Below are 21,847 nucleotides of genomic sequence, written 5' to 3'. Positions count from 1 at the left end.
GCTGGGCAGTAGGTGCGGGCCAAACACAGGTCTCTGGGCCCCTGTTCTCAGCCCTAGGCAAAGTTCTGGGCTTATGTTCCAGGTGGGTGAGTGGGTAGTGGCAGCTGGTTTGCAGGGACAGTGGGAGCCAGGCAGGTGTTGCAGTGACTGCAACAGGCATCTGCCAGGCCTTGCATCAGCCCAGAGCTGGCTGGGGCCATTAGTACATCTGAGGTAGCACCTAGAACTTGAGGAGGACTGAAAAGGCCCCATCCCTCAGCTATGGCATTGCAGATCAGACAGCACCTGGGAACTCCTGGCTTCCTTCCGGCCAGCTGGAGCTCTCCACTGGGCCAGCCCAGGCCGGGCAGCGTGGATAGAGAAATTGCTTTGGACTGTTGAAATGGACTCTCTGGGGGCACCCACAGCCCCTGCGCCTACCCCACAGGTAAATGTGGATGGCAGCGAAAGCTCTCTGCAAATCAGTGTGAATGACAGCAGCAGGATTGTGATTGCGGCCGAGGAGTGACTTTCTCCAAAGGCCGTATTTCCTGGTGTCCAGCCCACCCGTATATTCCTGGGCGCTGGACTTTTTTTTGGCAGGCAGGCGGTTCCGGCCTTCCGGGTTTTGAGTCCAGCCAATGTTCTTATTTTAAGAAACCCCTTAGTTGTGAGCTTTAAAAGTTCAGGTGTCATCTGTGATTAGCTAACTCAGCTGGCTTCTAAAACTTGCTGCTGGCTGTGCAGCGCGCAGCCCCTCACCAAAGTCGGAAGGTGGCTTGTTAAAATCCTGGATACATGCGTCTGTGCATGTGCAGTGCCCTCGGGCCGCAAGCCAGGCAGCCTTAGTTTACCTGGCCTTGCATTGCCTACACGCCTTCAAAACAAGTCGTTACCTAGTGTAAACCTGGCCTCAATCTAACAGGTACCCTGGCTTAGCCACCCTGACCTTCTCTAGCCAGGGGCATGTTACTTACTGCCTGGCTGGAGCCGCTGGCTGTTTGTGGTGGTGTCCTGCTCGGGTTTTTTCCCAGCAGTATTACTACTAGCGACTCCCCCATCCAGCAGGGACATGAGAGCCGTGCGCTCCCTCTGCATCTGATCACACCGCTGCAACGGTTCACGCGGTGCCCCCTGCAACTCCCAGCGACACGAGCCCAGTGAGCAAAACTACCCCCGCCCAGGAGACCAGCTTGCGATCTGCTGAGATGCAGGAGGGCCACGCAGGCAGCCCACTCACTAGCCTAGGTTGCCCAGCGCTGCCTTACACAATGATTTTCCCCTGCTCAGAGCAGACCACCTGGTCGAATGCGAGGCATCCAGAGAAACCGGGCAGGGGAGGGACGGTGACCAAAAGTGGGAGTTTCTCAGCTGCCCCCACCCCCAAAATGCCACGTTTCCAGTGCCGCGCAGCCAAGGAGCCACATGGAGCGGATAAATGGCATTTGCTTCTTGCTCCTCTCTCGTCTCTGAGGTCTGATCCTTCCCAGTTGCCCCAGGCGTTTTCAGTCAAATCTCGGGAACACAAGCCCAGAGCCCTGGCTGCCTTGCTCGGTTCCTCACTCTTCCCGGCTTGATGCTGCTTTTTGCTTGCCGGCGGCTTTCAGGGCAGCTTGGAGGAAATCGACGTGACAGCCCATCCCTCCCTTCTCCTAGCCCAGAGTCGCTGGGGGGTGCTGCTGGAAAGGGATTTCTAATGACTCTTCAAGTCTGTGGCACCTGGATTCTGTTCTCTCCCTCCTGGACTCACCGGAGCCTGGGCTCAGTCCCGTCAGAGCCGCCTCCCTTCCAGGTCAGTGGGGGCCACGTTACCTGCTTTCACACAGCACTCTGGCCTTGTCGGCTTGCAGAAGGGTGCTACACTGGCCTCCCTTGGCCTGGGCTGTGCCAGCAGCAGCGGTACAATGGGCAGCAGCTGAAGGTTTGTCCTGAGAGGAAACTTCTCGTGTGCCAAATCTTTATATTAAACAAACCCAAAAGTTCAGCCCCTGCCTCTCACTGCCTATAGCTAACAATCGGCCTTTCAGAGCACTAGTCCTGTTCCCGGGGGCTGCCCAGGTCTCTGGCACGGGCAGGCCTGGTGCTCTTTGCTGCAACAGGGGCACTGGCTTCTGGGGCGTCCTGAGAAAATGGAAATGGACACGGCTCTACCACAGCTCCTGCAGCTCCGTGGTGCCCAGGGCTGTGAAGGAGAGCGTGTCCTCAGCATGCTTAGGCAGCCAAGGACACAGCTAAAGCCAGGTGTTAGGAGCAGATTTTTGCAGGGCTTTTTGGGTGCAATTTTCTAATTGCAAAATAATAAATAAATCAAATCGTAGGTGGCCTGAGCCTAGCGCTCCCCATCCAGTAGCCCTGCAGCTTCTTAAACCAGCTTCACAATTAAAAACCAAACTCGGGGTGGGGTGGGGGATTCACTTTGCAGGGCTCATGCTGGAGCAGTCCCATTAATAGCTGTCCTGTCTGTTGTTACCATGTCCTGCAAGGCCCAGGTGGGAAAACTGAGGCATGACAGCCCCATGACTTGGCTGGGAGTATGCCACAGTCCCACTGAATGACCCGTCCTGTTCCACTTTAAATTCCCTTCTTACGAATACCCCCTGCCCTCCCTGAGTCACTTGGGGGTTGCCCTCCAGGCCCCAGCTGCAGCCAGCTCCCTTTTCCCCCTGGGCTTTCAGGAGTTGTGGGTTTCCATGGAAACGTGGCATTTCTGCTCCTCGTGGGGTTTGTAAAATCCCATAAATGTGCAGGCGAAGGCGGGCGTTGCACCTTCTGGGATGAGCCGGCTTTGCTGGCTGGTGGAGGGCTTTGTGCTTACAGCACATGGCCCTGCTCAGATGCCGGCCCCTCTGGGGTTTATGGTGTAAATAAACAAGGGGCAGCCCAGGCCAGGGTGGAATCCAGACACGGCTCTGACTGCTGGGCTGGGCTGCGCTACGCTGCCTGTCTGGGCCCTGGCATTCACCCTGCACACTGGCTGCTGGAGCAAGGCCCACACCCATTGCCTGTGGTGTTTGCACAGGTGCTGGGCTCAGTCTTGGAGCAGAAATCTCCTGTCTTCATTCCTATCCCACCACCTCCCTGAGTTCTCCGGTCACCAGCTCTCCCTGCTCCAGGGGGACCTGGGCTGGGCTTTGGAGGGGGTGAGCCTGTGACCCTGGAACCGGGGGTGCATGTTTTGAGAGGGAAGCCAGCTGCTTTAATCACCCAGCCCTGCCTGCTGGGGAGGAGCCGCTGGAGGTCCCAGGGTGGCACCAGAGGGCTGGCAGGCCTGTCCCCTGGAGGGACATGATCCCCTCTTGGCTGCAGGCTGGTGCTCACATTTGCGGGTCTCTGAACTAACCACAGCTCTGAATGAAGTGCACAGGGAGATGAGCTCCTTCCCCGTGGCCCAGCCTGGGCAGGGAGCTAGCAGCAACCTGAGCTGTGGGGCTGAGGCCTCGTGCCTTCCTGCACCGCTGCTGAGCGCCCTGCACTGCCTGTTCGTGGCCTGGAGCACGCCCCCTGTCCAGCCCACACAGCTGGCGCCGCTGACATGCTGTCTGCACAGGCTGGGGCTCGCCCATGCCAGGCACAGCTGGTAGGAGGGCGGGTGCTTGTGCTGGCTGGGCATCGCATACAAAGTGGCTGTGGGGCTCATCCGGTACAGCCCTGGGCAGTGGCCCTCCAGGGCAAGCTGCAAGGTGGACGGTCCCAGGCTCTGGGGTTGGTCCTGCCTGGGTCAGATGCCCTCCTTACTGTGCCCTTGGCCGGGTCAAGTTGCCCACTGCCTGCAGTTGGGTTGCTGGCCTGGGCCCCAGCCTGTGGGGTCACAGGAAGAGCTGTGCAGAAGTGGGGGGCAGCGTTGGGGGGGGGCTGAGGAAGGGGGCTCGCAGGCTGGTAATGCCGCTGAGGGGCCCTTGTCTGACACGGGTGCAGGTCCTGAGCGGGAAGCTGCAATTTGGCCAGCAGCTCATGCAGGACAGGACAGGCTGTGGCCCACGGGCTGCCTCCACCAGCTCAGCACCAGTAGGTGCAAGAGACCCTGCAGAGGGCAGTCCTGGGCTGAGCTGCCCCTGGGGCAGGTCTGAACCCTGCTGCCTGGGCTGTCTGGTGGCAGTGAGATCTCCAGGTGGGGGGGTGCTCTGCCATGGGCTTTCTTGGGGCTTTTGCTGATGCAGGGTGGGGAGCTGCTCTGATCACGTGAGGAGGCTCCTACAGCAGAGCGCCTGACAGCCCCCGTCCCCCAGGCTCGCTGGGATGGGGCTCTGAGGTGGTGAAGGGCAGGTCCCCCCATGCAGATGCTTGTTGGGCAGAGTTAAGGGGACTAGGGCTGCAGCCTGGCAGCTGCAGAGTGGGTCATTGGGCCTGGGCCTGGGCCTGGGCCTCCATGCAGCATCCCTGGGGCCGGTGCTGGGCACCAAGGCGGGCTGGGCCAGGATGCTCCATTCTCCCGGGGATCTCCTGGGCAACCAGTTGCCAGGAAACCACCTTGGGCTTGATCCTGGGCTTCTCCCTCCAGGCTGGGGTAAGCAGAAGAAGCTCTTGCAGTGTCCGGCTGCCTGGGGCCACACTGCCAGTTCCTGGCCCCACGGCCAGGCCCTGCACCAGCGCCAGGGGGCTACCCCCCCCCTCAGCCCAGGGGAGCCAAGAAGGGGCAGGGCAGGGCGGGTCTCCCGGGGGGCCCCCTCTCAGCTGCCCCAAGCGCCTGGGCCGAACCCGCCTGCGAGCCAGGGCCCTTCCGCACCCCCCGAGTCCTGGCGAGCCCGGACCGCCGCGGGGGTCCAGCTCCCGAGGGGTGCGCCCCAGTTTGAGGGCGTGGCCTGATCGCGGGGGTTGCCCGAGACAAAGCCAGCGGAAGAACCCAGGAGTCCTGGCCTGGCCCCTCCCCCTCTGGCCCGCGGAGCCCTGCTGGGGGGTGGGGGGGGCGCTGCAGGGTTGTCGCGGCCCCTCCCCTCCCCAGAGCGCCGGCTCCGGCTCCCCCCAGCCGGCTCCCGGGGGCGGCGCGTTCACACGCGGCTGGGCGGCCGGAGCGCGTTCAGCGGGCATGGGGGGGCCCCGATCCTGACATGCCCGCGGCCATGCGGGGGCTGCTGGCGCCCCAGAACACCTTCCTGGACACCATCGCCACCCGCTTCGACGGAACCCGTGAGTGCCCCGCCGGGCTCCGGCTGCGCGACTTCCCTGCCGGGCGGGCTCCGGGCACTGCCCCGGGGCGCCCGCAGCCCCTTCGCAGAGCGGCTCCGGCCGGGGTCGGAGTGGGGGAGGACCCCGGCTGGTTCCCAGGCGCTGCCCTTCGACGGGCTCCCCTTGCAGAGCTGGGGTGAACACCAGGGGCCAGGCGGGGGTGGGGAGGTCTGGGGCAGGGGGTCTGGGGTCAGGTGGGGGCACCTGGGAGTATGGGGCAGGGGGTCTGGGGTCAGGCGGGGGCACCTGGGGGTCTGGGGTAGGGGAACTGGGTTCAGGTGGGGGTGGGGAGGGCTGGGGCAGGGGGTCTGGGGTCAGGCGGGGGCACATGGGGGGCTGGCGTAGGGGAAATGGGTTCAGGTGGGGGTGGGGAGGTCTGGGGTCAGGCGGGGGCGGGGAGGGCTGAGGTGGGGAGTTACCTCCTGTCTCAGCCACCCAAGTGACACTGGGGGATTTCAGAGCCATTTCGTTTCTCTGGGGTCACGACCCCTCTCCTGGCCCTGGGGGCTGTGGCTCAGGGAGTTCAATGGCACCCGAGCTCCAGAGGCTGCTCTGCCCCACACTTGTGGGGGCGTGAGAGGAGGGGCAGGGACCCCAGCGGTTGGGCCATTCACCTGCTGGCCAAGGGGGGTTCTGCGCCTTTTATTTTTCCAGGGACTTGTCACTACAGTGGGGCTGTGTGGAAGTCTCTTGGGTTGCCAGGGGTTGGGGGGGGGGCATCCACTGACCTGCCAGCTGCCTGTGCCACCAGGTGCCCCTGTCACGCCCCATCCTGCCCTGGAGCTGGGGAAAAGTCCCGCTGGTTCTCGCACCTGCTGGCCGAGAGTAAACAGAACCCAGCTCGGTGCCCCCCCTCCCCCAGGGCCTGGGATCCATGTGCAAACACACGCTGCTGGGGGCACAAGCCGGCATGTCACACCCCTGACTAATTCTGCAGCTGTGCTCTGTGCCTGCGTGTGTGTGCGTGCGCGTGCGCGTGTGTGTGTGTGCGCGCGCGCGTGGGCATTGCTCTCTAATTTGGGTAATTGGTGCGCGCGCACACACACACACACACACACATGAACACTCATGCATGGAGAGGCCCATTTCTACAGATGTGTTTCTGTGCTGAGTGTGCACACTGACATAAATAATTCACTATAGGCACACGCACACACACACACACATGCACGCACACAAATGTGCCTACATACCAGGGTGTGGGGCCCTGTAGCATGGAAATAGTGTGCACACATACACACAGATATAAACTACCCCCCTCCGCTTCGCACAAGCACTGATGGTGCAGAGCCAAGCACGCTGACCTTAGGAAATGCCAGCGACTGAGGCAGCCCCCAAAGGCAGCCTGGCCCACCCCAGCCACAGCCCTGCTGGCTCTGTGTGCTGGGTGGCCAATGCACCCAGCGCGAAGCAGGGCTAGGCCATGACTGGGGCCCAACCGCTGGTGCCCGGCAGAGTGTGGTGAACAGAGCAGGGGATTGCAGGACAGGGATGGAGGGTCTCATGGCCAAGGCTGCTGGATGCTGCCCTGCAGAGCTGGAGCCTGCACTGGCCTCTGCCACTGAGCTCCTGCAGGCTGCTGGGCATGTCCCTTGTCACAAACCCAGCCTAAGGACAGGGGCTCCCACAGCCCGTGTCTCCAGGGAGAGTGGGGCCCTGGCAGTCAGGGTAGCTGGTGGACTAATGAGAACACCTGAGGTAGGCAGTGCAGGAACAGCGCCTCTGCTCCTTGTAGGGGGTACAGCCAAGTCTGGCGGGGGGGGCCTCATTCTCAGGGCCCAGTCAGTGGCTGGGCTGGGTCCTGAGGGGGTTGACACAGCAGACCCCAAGGGGGGGGGGGGAAGTGTCTCCCTATGCCTCACAAAGCCCTCTGTATCCTAGGCCTGTCCCAGGTCACCTGCCTGCGGGGAGGGGGTGGTGGAATTGCCTGGGACAAAGAAAAGGCGCTTCCCCAGCCCCAGGGCTCAGGGCTGGTTGCCTGCAGCGGCAGCGGCCTGAGCGCCCCGTGGGGCCCCAAGTTGCTGCTGGAGGGGGCTGGGTATAGTCCCACAGCTGGCAGCTGCCTGCAACAGGCCCCAATCCTGCTAGGCATCAGCCCCTCCCCAGCCAGCGCCTGGCAAGGGCTCCTGGTCTGGCCCCCTGGGTTCAAACCCAGCCCTAGCCACAGTCACTCCCTGGGCAGAGTGGGGAGCTGCAGCTGGAGCCAGCAAAGTGGCAGCCCCGTGGCACGTAGGCAGGGTGTTCTGCCAGGAGCGTCTCCCCCGCCCCCGCCCCGGCTTAGCTCTGGGGAAACGGAGGCAAAGACCAGGCTCCAGGCAGCCCAGTTAGAGTGGTGGATTGGGGAAAGCTGCTGGCCCCACTGCAATGTTGACCTGAACAGTCACTGTGGCAACCTCTGGGCCTGGCTGTGTGAGCACCGCCCACCCCCCACCCCCGCCGGGTCTGGGCAATGCCCCAGGGGTGGTGTATGGACCACCCAGTGTGCAACCAGCTCACCTTGTCCCCTGCCCCACAGCTCCCTGCCGGCAGGGCGGCACCACAGGCCGCTGCAGGCTGGGCGTGGGGGGGGGGAAGGGGCCCTGTCCCAGCCACCTTGCAGAGCGGCTCCCCTGAGACCCAACCCACAGCTTGCCTGAGCTGGGTACTGGGTGAATGAGAGCTCTGAGGCCCCCTGTTTCACACACACACACACACACACACACACACACACGCGCGCGCGCCCACCTGCTCCAGGGGAACCAGGGGAGGGAGCTGGCGACCCCACGGCTGCACGTTCTGCCCCTCGTGCCATGAGCATGGCAGGCCTCACAGTGCTGAGAGGGTCGTGGAGTCGCTCGGTGCATGGGAGGGACTTGGGGGGAGGGGAGGGCGCTGTGCCCCGGCAGTGGGCTCTGGGCAGCAGCATTAGGGGTGCGGTATTGCGGGGGGCTCGCTAGGGGGCGCTCTGCCTCGGCAGTGGGCTCTGGGCAGCAGCATTAGGGGTGCGGTGCTGCGGGGGGCTCGCTAGGGGGCGCTCTGCCTCGGCAGTGGGCTCTGGGCAGCAGCATTAGGGGAGCGGTGCTGCGGGATGGGGGGGGGGGAACTCCCCCCACCCCCGCCCCCGGCAGTGGGCTCTGGGCAGTGTAGCATTAGGGGTGCGGTGCTGCGGGGGGCTCGCTAGGGGGCGCTCTGCCCCGGCAGTGGGCTCTGGGCAGTGTAGCATTAGGGGTGCGGTGCTGCGGGGGGCTCGCTAGGGGGCGCTCTGCCCCGGCAGTGGGCTCTGGGCAGCAGCATTAGGGGTGCGGTGCTGCAGGGGGCTCGCTAGGGGGCGCTCTGCCCCGGCAGTGGGCTCTGGGCAGTGTAGCATTAGGGATGCGGTGCTGCGGGGGGCTCGCTAGGGGGCGCTCTGCCCCGGCAGTGGGCTCTGGGCAGTGTAGCATTAGGGATGCGGTGCTGCGGGGGGCTCGCTAGGGGGCGCTCTGCCCCGGCAGTGGGCTCTGGGCAGTGTAGCATTAGGGGTGCGGTGCTGCGGGGGGCTCGCTAGAGGGCGCTCTGCCCCGGCAGTGGGCTCTGGGCAGTGTAGCAATAGGGGTGCGGTGCTGCGGGGGGCTCGCTAGGGGGCGCTCTGCCCCGGCAGTGGGCTCTGGGTAGCAGCATTAGGGGTGCGGTGCTGCAGGGGGCTCGCTAGGGGGCGCTCTGCCGCGGCAGTGGGCTCTGGGCAGTGTAGCATTAGGGATGCGGTGCTGCGGGGGGCTCGCTAGGGGGCGCTCTGCCCCGGCAGTGGGCTCTGGGCGGGCAGTGTAGCATTAGGGGTGCGGTGCTGCGGGGGGCTCGCTAGAGGGCGCTCTGCCCCGGCAGTGGGCTCTGGGCAGCAGCATTAGGGGTGCGGTGCTGCAGGGGGCTCGCTAGGGGGCGCTCTGCCCCGGCAGTGGGCTCTGGGCAGCAACATTAGGGGTGCGATGCAGCGGCAGTGGGCTCTGGGCAGTGAAGCATTAGGGGTGTGGTGCTGCAGGGGGCTCGCTAGGGGGTGCTCTGCCCCAGCAGTGGGTTTTGGGCAGCATTAGGGTGCAGTGCTGCAGGGGGCTCACCAGGGGGCACTTTGCCCCAGCAGTGGGCTCGGGGCAGCGGAGCATTAGGGGTGCGGTGCTGCAGGGGGCTCGCTAGGGGGTGCTCTGCCCCAGCAGTGGGTTTTGGGCAGCATTAGGGTGCAGTGCTGCAGGGGGCTCACCAGGGGGCACTTTGCCCCAGCAGTGGGCTCGGGGCAGCGGAGCATTAGGGGTGCGGTGCTGCAGGGGGCTCACCAGGGGGCACTCGGCCCCGGCAGTGGGCTCGGGACAGTCTTACAGGGTGCAGACCCCACCATCCTCCCAGCACTGGGGGGGTGCCAACCCTCAGCTGAGCCTTCGCACCCAGTCGTGTCCATTCTGGCACAGGCTGGTAGTGCACACTGGGCTGGTTTTAGAGCTGGATTCCCCTGGCTGTCTGCCTGCCCCCCCCCCCCCCCCCCCCCCCCCCCCCCCCCGCCCCTTGCAGAGCTACCCCCCAGGGCCTGGGACATGTGGGTCATCCCTTCTCCCAGCTGCAGGGCATACAACTTGGGGGCGGGGGGCAGCGCAGCTCCAGCCCCAAGCTAGCACCTGCCCCCCATTTGTTCGACAGACAGGCGACTTTCCCTGAGTAGGTGGAAGGATACGGTTATAGACAGAAGCACGTGGCGTCCCAGGGTATAAATAGGCTTCGCTGGGAACAGAACAATAGCTCTGCCACCTGTGCCAGGGCCGAGCCCTGGGGACTCAGGCACCAGCAGGCGGGGGAGGCTGCGTGACTGTCCCCCCACCCCATGCATGTGCTGGCTCACGCGCACCCCGGTTGCACGCCGTGGGGTAGCACAGGGTGAAGCCCAGCTGGAGCAGCCCCCCCGGCCACCCGGCCCAACTCCTTTCCGCCCTCCAGATGAGCCGGGTGGACAGGGTGACTTTGCCCTCTGCCCAGCTGTCTGTGAGCTCCAGGGAGCAACCTGGGCTTCATCTGCCCCGGGCCGGTGCAAACAGCAGTGACTGAGCTCTGGGGCAGCCGCGCCCTGGCAGGGCCATGGCTTTGCAGGACCGGCTCCAGCCCAGACCGCACTTGCGCACTGCCAACCCACCTGGCACGACGCCAGCACCCAGGGGCTGGGCCCTCTGCCCTTCTCAGCCCCACAGCCGGGCAGGGGGCACCACAGAGGCTTCGTGGCACCATCACCCTGGGGTTGCACAGTGCTGAGCTGCGACTGCCTCTGGGGAGCCAGGCAGCTGGTATCTGTGACTTCCCTTCAGCCTGAGCCGTGCAAGCCACGCCGCGAGGGCGCCTGCAGCGGCAGTGGTGCCGGGAGGCAGCTGCAGGCTGGGGCTGGGGCAGCAGGTGCACGTGCAGATGGGTGATCCCTGCGGGGGGCTGGCCTGTGCCCTGAAGCTTGGAGGGGGGGACACAAAGCCTGCCAGCCAAGAGGTGTGGGTCCCGCCCCGCCCCTGACCCCGGTGGGGTGATGTTGGCGCTGCTCACCCAGCAGCCTGAGGCCTCACAGTGTCTTCTCTGTGCTCCTGGGCCACCCCAGCCACGAGCCACTGCCCCAGCCACAGGGACTTGTCACAGCCTGGGCCTGGCACTGAGTGGGGCTGCACCTCTCTGACACCCCAGCACACCCGGCTGTGCCACACCACTTGTGGCGTCCCCCTGGCCTGCCCCCGCCCCCAGGGAGCCCACACCCAGAGCGAGCAGTGCAGCCCTGTTCTGCCCAGCAACTTTCAGCAAACCCTGGGGTGCTGAGCACCACCCCCTCTGCATACAAACCCCCTGGGGTGCTGAGCACCTGCCCCCTCTGCATACAAACCCCTGGGGTGCTAAGCACCTGCCCCCTCTGCATGGAAATCCTGGGGTGCTGAGCACCACCCCTCTGCATCCAAAGTCTGGGGTGCTGAGCGCTGACCCCCCCACATGCAAATCCCTGAGGTGCTGAGCACTGCCCCCCCCCCCGCATGAAAATCCTTCAAGCCCACCCCAGCCCCACTTTATCACATCCCCACCCCCATGAAGCCAGCTCCCAGGGTGCGTGGGAGCTCAGCATTGACACTCGCCTTGGCATGAGGGTCTGGCTGAAAGCAGCTGCTCCCTCCCCCACACACGTGCCCCTCTTGCTGCTGTTCAAATGCAAATGTATGCAAATGAGGCAGGGCATGGCGTGGGCTGGTGCCTGCGCGTGGGTTTTTGGCCAAATGGCGCAGCAATGACTAACCAGAGCAGCCGGGTAAAAATAACCAGCAGGGGGGCGGGGGGGGGCAAGTGCTAACTGCCCTGGGGTCTGGGCAAGACAGGGGCTTGGGTAGTGGACACCCCCCCAGCTCCAGCTGGGCCCCAGGCTCCAAGTGAGGAGCAAGCTGGTGCCATAGCCCCACCACCTTCCCGTCCCTCTACAGTGTCCCCACTGGCCTGGCGTCCAACACCCCGGTCTGGTGTCCTGAGCCTATGTTAGGGCTCCCTGCCTGGCACCCTGGCCCCACGCTGCCTCAGCCCCACACCAGGGCTCCCCACGCCTGCTCCGGTGCCGCTCCCTGGCCCCACGCTGCCTTGGTGCCCCAGCCCCACACCAGGGCTCCCCACGCCTGCTCCGGTGCCGCTCCCTGGCCCCACGCTGCGCTCTTGTCTGCAGACAGTAACTTTGTCCTGGGCAACGCCCAGGTGCGCGGCGCCTTCCCAGTGGTTTACTGCTCCGACGGCTTCTGTGACCTCACCGGCTTCTCGCGGGCCGAGGTGATGCAGCGCAGCTGCGCCTGCACCTTCCTCTACGGGCCCGAGACCAGCGAGCGCGTCCGCCAGCAGATCCGCCGGGCCCTGGATGAGCGCCAGGAGTTCAAGGCCGAGCTGGTCCTCTACAGGAAGAGCGGTGAGTGTGTGGCTGGAGCCCTCTGCTTGCAGCAAGGGGCCTGGCTGCCTGGGTTCTCGCCTCAGCTCCGGGCAGGGAGGGGGGCGTTGTGGTATGGAGTGGGGGGGGTGCGGGTTCTGCACTGGGAGCCAGGACACCTCGGTTCTCTGCCCTCCTGCGCCAGCTCAGAGGAAATTCCCTCCCTGCTCTGTGCCTTAGTTTCCCCTTGAGCTGCAGTGGGGGAGGGGCGTGCACAGTGCTCCCTGTTGTCCTGCAGGTGCCCCGTTCTGGTGCCTGCTGGACGTGGTGCCCATTAAGAATGAGAAGGGCGAGGTGGCGCTGTTCCTGGTCTCCCACAAGGACCTCACCGAGAGCAGGAGCCGTCCAGGCGCCGAGAACTGGAAGGAAGGTGCGGGGGGGGCTGAAGGATGGGGGGGCGGGGTACGCAGGCAGTCTCCATGGCAAAGGGGCCTCAGAGATTCATGCCCGCTGGCCAAGCAAAGCAGGGGGTCGCGTGCAGGGTAAGAGCCTACTGCTGCTGCCGGCCAGCGGGTGGAGTGACCCCCCAGCCACGGTGGCCTGCTGGGGGCACCGGCCCCAAGCTGGATCGGGGCTTGCATGTTACACGGTGGCTCACGCACACAACACGTGTGTGACGGTACCTGGCTGCACGGAGCTTGGCTCTGCCAGGGACGGGGGCAGCGGGACGGATACAGGCGAAGCCCCGGCCCTGGGAACCCTCACTGGTCTGTCTCCCTCGGGCAGGGGGGAAGCGCCGGTTCGGCCGGGCTGGCACCAAAGGATTCAATGCCAACCGGCGCCGGAGCCGGGCTGTGCTTTACCACCTGTCCGGGCACCTGCAGAAACAGGGCAAGAGCAAGCACAAGCTCAACAAGGTGCGTGGCGGAGAGCTGGGGGTGGGCGAGGGAGGGGGCTGCCTGGGTCAGGGGCTCTGGGGCGGAGAGCAGGGAGGTTGCCAGGGTGAGAGGTCCAGGGGCACAGGCTGGGGGGTAGCCCCAGGGGGGCACTGTCAGGGTCAGAGGGGCCTGGAAGAGGGAGTTGTAGGGGGGCTGTCTGGCTCAGCAGGAGCCTAGGGAGCAGGCTGCTCCCCCCATGGGGGAGGGGCTGAGCTGGGGGCCCAGGGAGCAGGCTGGGGGGGGGGCCATGGGGGGGAGCAGCTGCCCCCCCCCACGCTGACCCCACCGCCTGGCCCAGGGTGTGTTTGGCGAGAAGCCGTCGCTGCCCGAGTACAAGGTCGCTGCCATCCACAAGTCGCCCTTCATCCTGCTGCACTACGGTGCCTTCCGGGCGGGCTGGGACGGGCTCATCCTGCTAGCCACCCTCTACGTGGCCGTGACGGTGCCCTACAGCGTCTGCGTGGGCGCTGGCTCTGACGAGGGGCTCCCGGCCGCCCGCGGGCCCCCTAGCGTCTGCGACCTGTGCGTGGAGATCCTCTTTATCCTGGGTAAGGGCCCTGCCCGGTGCCGGCCCCATGGTGCCCCTCACTCCCGATCTGCAGCCCTGCCTGCCTGCCCCGTACCGGTGCTGTGCTGCCCTGGTGCTATTGGAGGTTTCTCCAGGCACAGCTGGGAGCCAAACCAGGGCAAATTGCTTAGAACGGGGCTACTGACAGCCCAGCCTGGGGATCCTCCATTACAAGGCACCAAACCCGGCCCAGTGAGCACGTCTGTCGCCCGCCAGAGTCACACCCCAATTCCCTCCGACACTCCAGCTCCCTTGTGCCGCAGCCAGTCCCCTCCTCACGCGGGTGCGAGGTTCCGGAAACCCAGCTCCCCAAATCCGAACAGGTTCTCCCGGTCCCCAGGGAGCAGCCGCCTCCCCAGGGGGATGAGAGCCTCAGACCTCACCCGAGCGAGTGGCTGGGCTGGTCCTTTAGCGTCCAAAGGTTTAGCAATGAAAAGAAGGGGAGACCAGGATGAGAGTCAAATTGTTGAAGCTGAATTACACACACCGACCACCGAGTCCTGGGTGCGGCTGCAGCAGTGGTGGAATTGCTGCCGCTTACACGTCTCTGGGGCCCGTCCTTTGCTGGGGCAGCCCAGCGATCCTTCCGGGCTCGGGTCACGGCAGAGACGCTCCTGCAGTGACGAGCTGGGTTGGAGACGAGACGAAGGAACCTCAGCGCCCCTTTATCCCCTGGCCCGGGCGGAGGGAATTCCATTGTTCCTCCCCGTGTGGCGGCACGTCCGAGTCGGTGCCTGTCACGTGAGCCGGTCACCTGTCCAGGTCCTTTCTGGGCCGTCTGCCGGGCCACACGGCCACAGCCGAACTCCTCAGCTGCGGATGGGAACCAAGTCCGGCCTCACCTGCCTAGGAACCTCTCCCAGCCGGTCTCCCGGAAACAATCACCTCAGCAGCCAGCCCAGAGCCAGCCCTTCCAGCAACCCACGTAGGGCCTGGCACCCCCAGGCAGTGACGCCACACGGGGCCCAAACCTTGGTGCAAGCCCCGGGCGGGGGCTGCCCAGACATTTGCCCGTTCATTTTAGAAGCCAGTAACTCCCAGCCCGCAGCCCCCGGCCTGGTGCTGCACCACACCCCTCCAGGACAGCCGTTCCCACCGCGGGGCTGCAGCCCGGCCCCGGGCGGCGTTAACCCGTGAGCGCTGTGCTCTCTGCAGACATCCTGCTCAACTTCCGCACCACCTTCGTCAGCCAGTCGGGCCAGGTGGTGTTCGACCCGCCAGCCATCTCTCGCCACTACCTCACCGGCTGGTTCCTGCTGGACCTGGTGGCCGCACTGCCCTTCGACCTGCTCTACGCCTTCAAGGTCAACGTGGTGAGTCTGCCGGCCGCACCCGGCCCCGGGGCAGCGCAGCGCAGCGCAGGGCAGGGCAGGGCAGGGCAGGGCAGGGCAGCGCAGCGCAGCGCAGCGCAGGGCAGCGCAGGGCAGGGCAGGGCAGGGCAGGGCAGCGCAGCGCAGCGCAGGGCAGCGCAGCGCAGGGCAGGGCAGGGCAGGGCAGGGCAGCGCAGGGCAGGGCAGGGCAGCGCAGGGCAGGGCAGGGCAGGGCAGGGCAGCGCAGCGCAGGGCAGGGCAGCGCAGGGCAGCGCAGGGCAGGGCAGGGCAGGGCAGGGCAGCGCAGCGCAGCGCAGGGCAGGGCAGCGCAGGGCAGGGCAGCGCAGGGCAGGGCAGCGCAGGGCAGGGCAGCGCAGCGCAGGGCAGCGCAGGGCAGCGCAGGGCAGGGCAGGGCAGGGCAGGGCAGCGCAGGGCAGGGCAGGGCAGCGCAGCGCAGGGCAGCGCAGGGCAGGGCAGGGCAGGGCAGCGCAGGGCAGGGCAGCGCAGGGCAGCGCAGGGCAGGGCAGGGCAGGGCAGGGCAGCGCAGGGCAGGGCAGGGCAGCGCAGCGCAGCGCAGCGCAGGGCAGGGCAGCGCAGGGCAGGGCAGCGCAGGGCAGGGCAGCGCAGCGCAGGGCAGGGCAGGGCAGGGCAGGGCAGCGCAGCGCAGCGCAGGGCAGGGCAGCGCAGGGCAGGGCAGGGCAGGGCAGGGCAGCGCAGCGCAGGGCAGCGCAGCGCAGGGCAGGGCAGGGCAGGGCAGGGCAGGGCAGGGCAGGGCAGCGCAGGGCAGGGCAGCGCAGGGCAGGGCAGGCCGGCACTCCCCCGCTCTCTGCCTGCAGTACTTCGGGGCTCACCTGCTGAAGACGGTGCGGCTGCTGCGGCTGCTGCGGCTGCTGCCGAACCTGGACCGGTACTCGCAGTACAGCGCTGTGGTGCTCACGCTGCTCATGATCGTCTTCGCCCTCCTGGCCCACTGGGTCGCCTGCGTCTGGTTCTTCATCGGCCGCCTGGAGATCGAGAGCAGCCGCGCCGAGCTGCCGGAGATCGGTGGGCGGGGCCGGCGGGGGGGCGGGGGTGGTGGGGGCACAGGATGCCCCCCCCACTACACTGGGGGCACCCACTGCTCTGCACACGTGTGATCATGTGCCCAGTCACAACAGGTGTGAACCTGCCATGCTGCACCATGCGTGTGCTGTCGCACAGCCAGTCACAACACGTGCCTGCTGCTTTGCCTCACACGTGCACAAGTGCACCAGGCCTGCACGCACCACTCTGCACTCGTGTGAGCACACCCCCACCTGTGCCGGGGGCGCCTGCCTGGGGCCCCACGCGCCCAGCAGGGGCAGGTCCTGCCGGCTCCAATGCTGCCCTCGTGGGATGAGCACTGCCTGGGCTCTCCTTCGCTCGCCCCCAGTGCTCACGGCCGCACATGGCCTCTGGCTGTGCCCCCCGTTGTTGGGGATCAAGGGGGCACAACTCCCTGGCAGCACACGTACAAGCAGTGTGTCAGGGTGTGCACGCGTGTGCCCAGTCACACCTGGACACACACACACACACACACACAGAGCCAATCTCTCCCCAGCCTGCCCCCGGCCGTCCCTCCGCTGGGGCTCCCGCGTGCTCCCCTCGGCCTCTCCCAGCCTGGAGGCTGCTCTTGCTCAGCCCTGGGGGGGCTCTGACCCGTCTCCCCTGCCAGGTTGGCTGCAGGAGCTGGCGCGTCGCCTGGAAACCCCCTACTACCTGGCACGGAAGAGCTGCAGCCTCCCCCCCAACGGGACAGGGCCGACGCTGCCCCCCGGGGCCAACTGCAGCCTCAATGGCAGCAGCTGGGAGCTGCTGGGGGGCCCCTCACTGCGCAGCTCCTACCTCACCTCGCTCTACTTCGCGCTCAGCAGCCTGACCAGCGTGGGCTTCGGCAACGTCTCGGCCAACACCGACACCGAGAAGCTCTTCTCCATCTGCACCATGCTCGTGGGGGGTGAGGGCCGAGGCAGGTCACGGGGCGCCCCGATGGAGGGGGTGGTGCTGAGCTGGGGAACGGTGCTGGAGGCTCTCCTGGGGGTGGGGGCGCTGCCCCCAGTGACCTGTCCAGGCTCGGCTGGGGCTCGCAGAGGTGCTGGGGCGGCTGGGAAAAGGGGCCTTGGCTGATGCCCCCCCCCAGGTTTGCCTCCCCCCCGGTGCTGGATGCTGCCATGGGCTGCTGGCATGGAGATGGGCAGGTGGGGGCTTCACAGGCCTCAGCTCCCTCTCCAGCCTGGCAGCCACTCTGCCCCCCACATCTCACCAGTGCCCCCCATGCCCAACCTGAGGCCCACGGGGGGGGGGGGGCCGGGGGCACAGTTACAAAGCACTTGGGTGGCAGCAGATGCCCAGGCCAGGGACTGAGGGCTGCGCTCTGGTGTCCCGCTCCCCTCGCACGGTGCCCCGCAGCACTGATGCACGCCGTGGTGTTCGGGAACGTGACCGCCATCATCCAGCGCATGTACGCCCGGCGCTTCCTGTACCACAGCCGCACGCGCGACCTGCACGATTTCATCCGCATCCACCGCATCCCCAAGCCGCTGCGCCAGCGCATGCTGGCGTTCTTCCAGACCAGCTGGGCCCTGCACAACGGCATCGACACCCACGAGGTGAGCACCACCGCCCCCGCCCTGGCCCGTCGCAGCATTGCCCGCTGCTGGACTCCTGGGGGCACAGCAGGTTGGGGGGCTGCCCCTTGGCGTGGTCGCTGACACACTTGCACTTGCCCAGCCTGTGGCGGCTGTTCCTGGGCCGGCCGCCAGGCCGGGACTGGCGTAGGGCACAGTGGGATGTTGAGGCCAAGGGAGCAGCCTGTTTTCTCTCCCCCAGGACTGGGTTTGTGGTTGCTGCTCTGGCGCCCGCCCGGTTGGGGAGCAGGAAGTGGCTGCCTCAGGCTGGGCACGAGGGGTGGGGGGGGGGGAGTCCAGCCCTTGCTCTGCCACCAGGGTCCTTAATCCCACCCACCCCCCAGCTGCTGCGGAGCCTGCCAGACGAGCTGCGGGCTGACATCGCCATGCACCTGAACAAGGAGCTGCTGCAGCTGCCGCTGTTCGAGGCAGCCAGCCGGGGCTGCCTGCGCGCCCTCTCGCTCAGCATCACGCCCGCCTTCTGCACCCCGGGCGAGTTCCTCATCCGCCAGGGCGATGCCCTGCAGGCCCTCTACTTCCTGGGCTCCGGCTCCATGGAGGTGCTGCGGGACGGCACTGTGATGGCCATCCTAGGTCCGAGCCTGCCGGAGCCGGGCAGGGAGGGGCCCCGCTTGTGGGGTGTGGGGTCCCCTGGCCCTGCCCCCCACCTGCAGGCAGATGCGACACTCGGTGGGGAGAACGGACAGGGACCCGGCCCAGCTCACACAGCCCAGAACCCAGGAGCCTCCGAACCATCTGTCTTGGGGGGGGGGGCGGTCCCTGAGCCGGGCCCTGCCCCCACCAGCCCGGCCCCTCCCCCCCTTTGTCCTGTGGCCAGGGAACAAAGGGGTCACCTGGTGCCTGGAGGGCCATTGCCTAGTGTGAGACGTCACCACATCAGACTCCCCTCACCTCTGTGCTCTGAGGGGAAACTGAGGCACCCACCTGGGATTGCCGGAGGACAGGAGCAAACACAGGCAACGCAAAGGGAATAAATGCCCCCACCCCCCACCAAACCCTGCCACTGCCCCTCATGCCTGACCCCCCCCATGCCCGACCCCCAGCCCTGCACTGCCCCTCATGCCCGACCCCCAGCCCTGCCACTGCCCCTCATGCCTGACCCCCCCCATGCCCGACCCCCAGCCCTGCACTGCCCCTCATGCCCGACCCCCCCCATGCCCGACCCCCAGCCCTGCACTGCCCCTCATGCCCGACCCCCCGCCCTGCACTGCCCCTCATGCCTGACCCCCCCCCCATGCCCGACCCCCAGCCCCTGCCAGCCCCACCCTGGGGGGGGTCCCTGCTGGTTTTGTGCTATGGGGACATGGCTGTGTCCCACCTCCCCCACCCCACCTCACCAGTGGGGCCCTGCCTGGACCCAGTGGCGCAGGCTGCCCCAGCTGGGCTGTAACGCCCGGGGGGCGGGACTCAGCGACCCACCTTGGTCCTTGGCCCACAAGCTAACAGGAGCCGACCGTGCGGCGCTGGTGCAAAAGCAGCAAACCGAGTGAGCGGCGCGGCCGGGCCGTTGCGAGCCAGCCCCGAGTCACCCTCCCGCCCCGGTGTCCGGCTCCGGGCCGCGGGCGGGGAGATGGGGGAGGGCGGCTGAGCGGGGACACCACAGCGAAGGCAGGAGGAGGAGGGAGACGAACTGGCCCCTCGGGCTCCGGGCCAGGCAAGGCGCGGCTGGGACTAGGGAGACCCGTGCGCGGGGCGGGGGGAGCTGGCCGGGCGGTGCTGGGCCGCCGCGAGGTGCCCCGTTCCGTGTTGTGCGGCTCCAGGGAAGGGCGATCTGCTCGGCTGCGAGCTCTCGGCGCAGGGCCGCGTGCCCACAGCCAGCGCGGACGTGAAGGGCCTGACCTACTGCGCGCTGCAGTGCCTGAGCCTGCGTGGCCTGGCCGAGAGCCTGGCCCTGTACCCCGAGTTCGCCTGCAAGTTCCGCCGCGACATCCCCGCCCAGCTCAGCTTCAACCTGGGGGGCGCCGGGGCTCAGGTGAGGCGGGGCCTGACCTGCCCAGCACAGCGCCCCTGCTGCTTGGCTGGGCGCCGTCGGACACCTGGGCAGGGGGCTCAGAGGGGCCCCGCTCCAGCCGTGCAGCCCCAGGGATGGGGGGCGGGGGCGCTGGGCTCCGGCCGTGCAGCCCCGGGGGGTGTTGTGGGGGGCGCTGTGCTCCGGCCGTGCAGCCCCAGGGGTGGGGGGGGGGCTGTGCTCCGGCCGTGCAGCCCCAGGGGTGGGGGGGCGCTGTGCTCCGGCCGTGCAGCCCCAGGGGTGGGGGGGGGCTGTGCTCCGGCCGTGCAGCCCCAGGGGGGCGGGCGCTGTGCTCTGGCCACGCAGTGCTCCAGTGCCAGTATCAGGCCAGGACCGGCAAATGGGGCCCCTCTTCGTGCCCCAAACCCCACACCAGGCCCGGGGCCCGGCGCTGACCCCCCCTACCCCACAGAGTGACACCGGCGCACTGAGTGGCAACAGCCTGCTGGCCACGCTGGAGGAGAAGGCAGCTGAGGCCTCCCAGGGGGCCCCAGTGCCCCCACCCCGCTCGCTGGCTGGCCCAGCCCCAGAAGCACCCGCCAGCCCCCCGCTGTCCCCTGGCCATGACCCCACACCCACGAGAGACAAGCTGCTATCGCCCAGGAGGGGGGTCCCACCCCGGACACAGCACCTCTCGCCCGCCCTGCAGCTCCACAGCCTGCCCTGGACGGGGCCCCCAGACCTCAGCCCCAGGTAAGGGGGTGCAGGGCAGTGCCCTCACCCCACAGGGAGGTTGGGGGCGGGGGGACAAGCTTTTCAGAGACAGCCAGCCGGGTGGCACGGCCCTGCCCTTGCTGGACACCCCTTGGTGGCAGGAGCCCGCCCCCCACACGCTGCTCTCTGCTGCAGGGTGGTGGACGGCATCGAAGACGCCTGCGGCTCCGACACACCCATGTTCAGCTTCCAGGTGGGGCCCGAGGGCCCTGACTGCAGCAGCCCCTCCCCTGGGCCAGGTAGCACAGCGAAGGGGGGCTGGGGGCTGTCCTCCAGGGGTCTCCCAGCTCCTGAGCAGGGGGGCTGGGCTGGGCACGCCAGCTCCTGGGCTCCCTCCCTGCTCAGGGGGTACAGGCGCTAACCCACTTTGTCCCCCGGCCCCAGACAGCGGGCTGCTCACCATTTCCCTGGGGCCCGGCGAGCTGACGGGTGCCGACGCCATGGAGAAGCTGCAGCAGACGGTAGGTGGGGCGGGGGCTCTTGGCATCGCACCTCCTTGGGGCCGTGGCTGTGGATGCCGGGGCAGGCAGGCCCCCCGTCAGGGAAGAGGCCCCCCTGGGAACGGCCTCCAGCCCAGCCCTGGGCCACACCCTGCCCCAAGGGGCCCCTGGGGATGGCCGGGGGGCCTCGCCTGCCCCTCTCACCTGGCTCCCTGCCCCCAGGTGGTGGAACTCTCAGGGCAGGTCCTGCAGATGCGTGAGGGGCTGCTGTCCCTGCGCCAGGCCCTGCAGCTCCTCCTGCTGGCCCAGCCGCCCGCACCGCTCACCCGCCCCGAGGGTGCAGCCTCCTACGCCGCCCCGGCCTTCCCCAGCGCCACCCTGCTGCAGCCGCTGCGGGTGGAGACTGGCATCCCGGCCTTCTTCCTGCACAGCCCCACGCCCGGCCCCTGCCTCAACGCCGCCTGCCCCCGTGCCCGGCCAGCTCCCCCCTGGGCATGGGGCCTGCCTGCTGCACACAGCGCCCCCTGGCCCAGCGCCCCGCGGCCTGCGCCCACAGACGCGGAGCCTGGGGCTCGTGAGGCCCCTGCCCCGGGGGAGCTGAGCAGCACCGGGCCAGCCACCGGCCCCAGGGACCGCCCCACTCCTGTCGCAGCACCAGCCTCCCCAGCTCCCCAGCGGGCCGCCAACCCGGTGCCACCAGCCACAGAGATGGACCCCCAGGTGCCGCCCGCACCCGCCACACTGCCTCTGCCCTGGGACCCGGCTGGGCTGGAGATGGTGCTGCTGGGCTGCCCTGCAGCCTCCTGCTGGACCCGGGAGGAGGGCACAGGCATATGAAGGCTGCCCCTGCCGGTCCCGGGGCCTAGGCCTTGCGTGGCAGCAGCCCCCTGGGGCAGCAGCCTGGTTACACCCGTCCTGGGGCAGGGGCAGGGGCAGGGGCAGGGGCAGGGGCAGGGGCAGGGGCAGGGGCAGGGCCCCACCCCCACCCAGCCTGCGTCGTGGTGGAGGCAGCGGGGGAGCCAGGCTCCCAGGGTGTCAGCTTTCCCCTCCCCCCTTTACTTTTTGCATTAAAATAGCTGCATTTGGCTCTCCGGTCTCGTGCCTGTGGGCCACGCGCTGGGGTGGGGAGCCGGGGCCCTTTGCCAGCAGAGGGGGCAGAGCCGGCCACTGCCCTGTGAGCACTGGGGCTGCCCTGCTACTGCGGG

The 21,847-nt window shown here is 67.6% G+C and overlaps 1 protein-coding gene across 2 annotated transcripts; it reads left to right on the top strand.

The window, feature by feature from the left end:
* Positions 1-78: 78 nt before the first annotated feature.
* On the top strand, positions 79-21,836 carry KCNH3 (potassium voltage-gated channel subfamily H member 3). Of its 2 annotated transcripts, none has more exons than XM_074980299.1 (15): positions 79-1,771; positions 11,807-12,040; positions 12,297-12,428; positions 12,785-12,915; positions 13,235-13,484; positions 14,660-14,817; positions 15,651-15,858; positions 16,508-16,789; positions 17,242-17,441; positions 17,804-18,053; positions 19,241-19,452; positions 19,901-20,181; positions 20,338-20,441; positions 20,587-20,663; positions 20,865-21,836. In XM_074980299.1, the coding sequence occupies exons 2-15, from the start codon at positions 11,911-11,913 to the stop codon at positions 21,477-21,479; spliced, it is 3,030 nt and encodes a 1,009-aa protein (XP_074836400.1). In that variant the 5' UTR covers positions 79-1,771; positions 11,807-11,910; the 3' UTR covers positions 21,480-21,836. The 2 variants fall into 2 exon arrangements, with proteins under 2 accessions (XP_074836400.1, XP_074836398.1); XM_074980297.1 differs by lacking the exon at positions 79-1,771 and adding an exon at positions 4,977-5,103.
* Positions 21,837-21,847: the final 11 nt, after the last annotated feature.

The sequence above is a fragment of the Carettochelys insculpta genome, chromosome 29 (genome assembly GCF_033958435.1).
Source record: "Carettochelys insculpta isolate YL-2023 chromosome 29, ASM3395843v1, whole genome shotgun sequence".
Taxonomy (NCBI): Eukaryota; Metazoa; Chordata; order Testudines; family Carettochelyidae; genus Carettochelys; species Carettochelys insculpta.
This window is presented reverse-complemented; position numbering and strand designations above follow the sequence as displayed.

Coding starts and splice junctions, on each gene's coding strand:
- KCNH3 (XM_074980297.1), top strand. CDS start 5,025: ATGCCCGCGGCCATGCGGGGGCTGCTGGCGCCCCAGAACACCTTCCTG. Junction 19,453..19,900: donor TGGGGGGCGCCGGGGCTCAG/GTGAGGCGGGGC, acceptor CCTACCCCACAG/AGTGACACCGGCGCACTGAG. Junction 20,442..20,586: donor CAGCCCCTCCCCTGGGCCAG/GTAGCACAGCGA, acceptor CCCCGGCCCCAG/ACAGCGGGCTGCTCACCATT.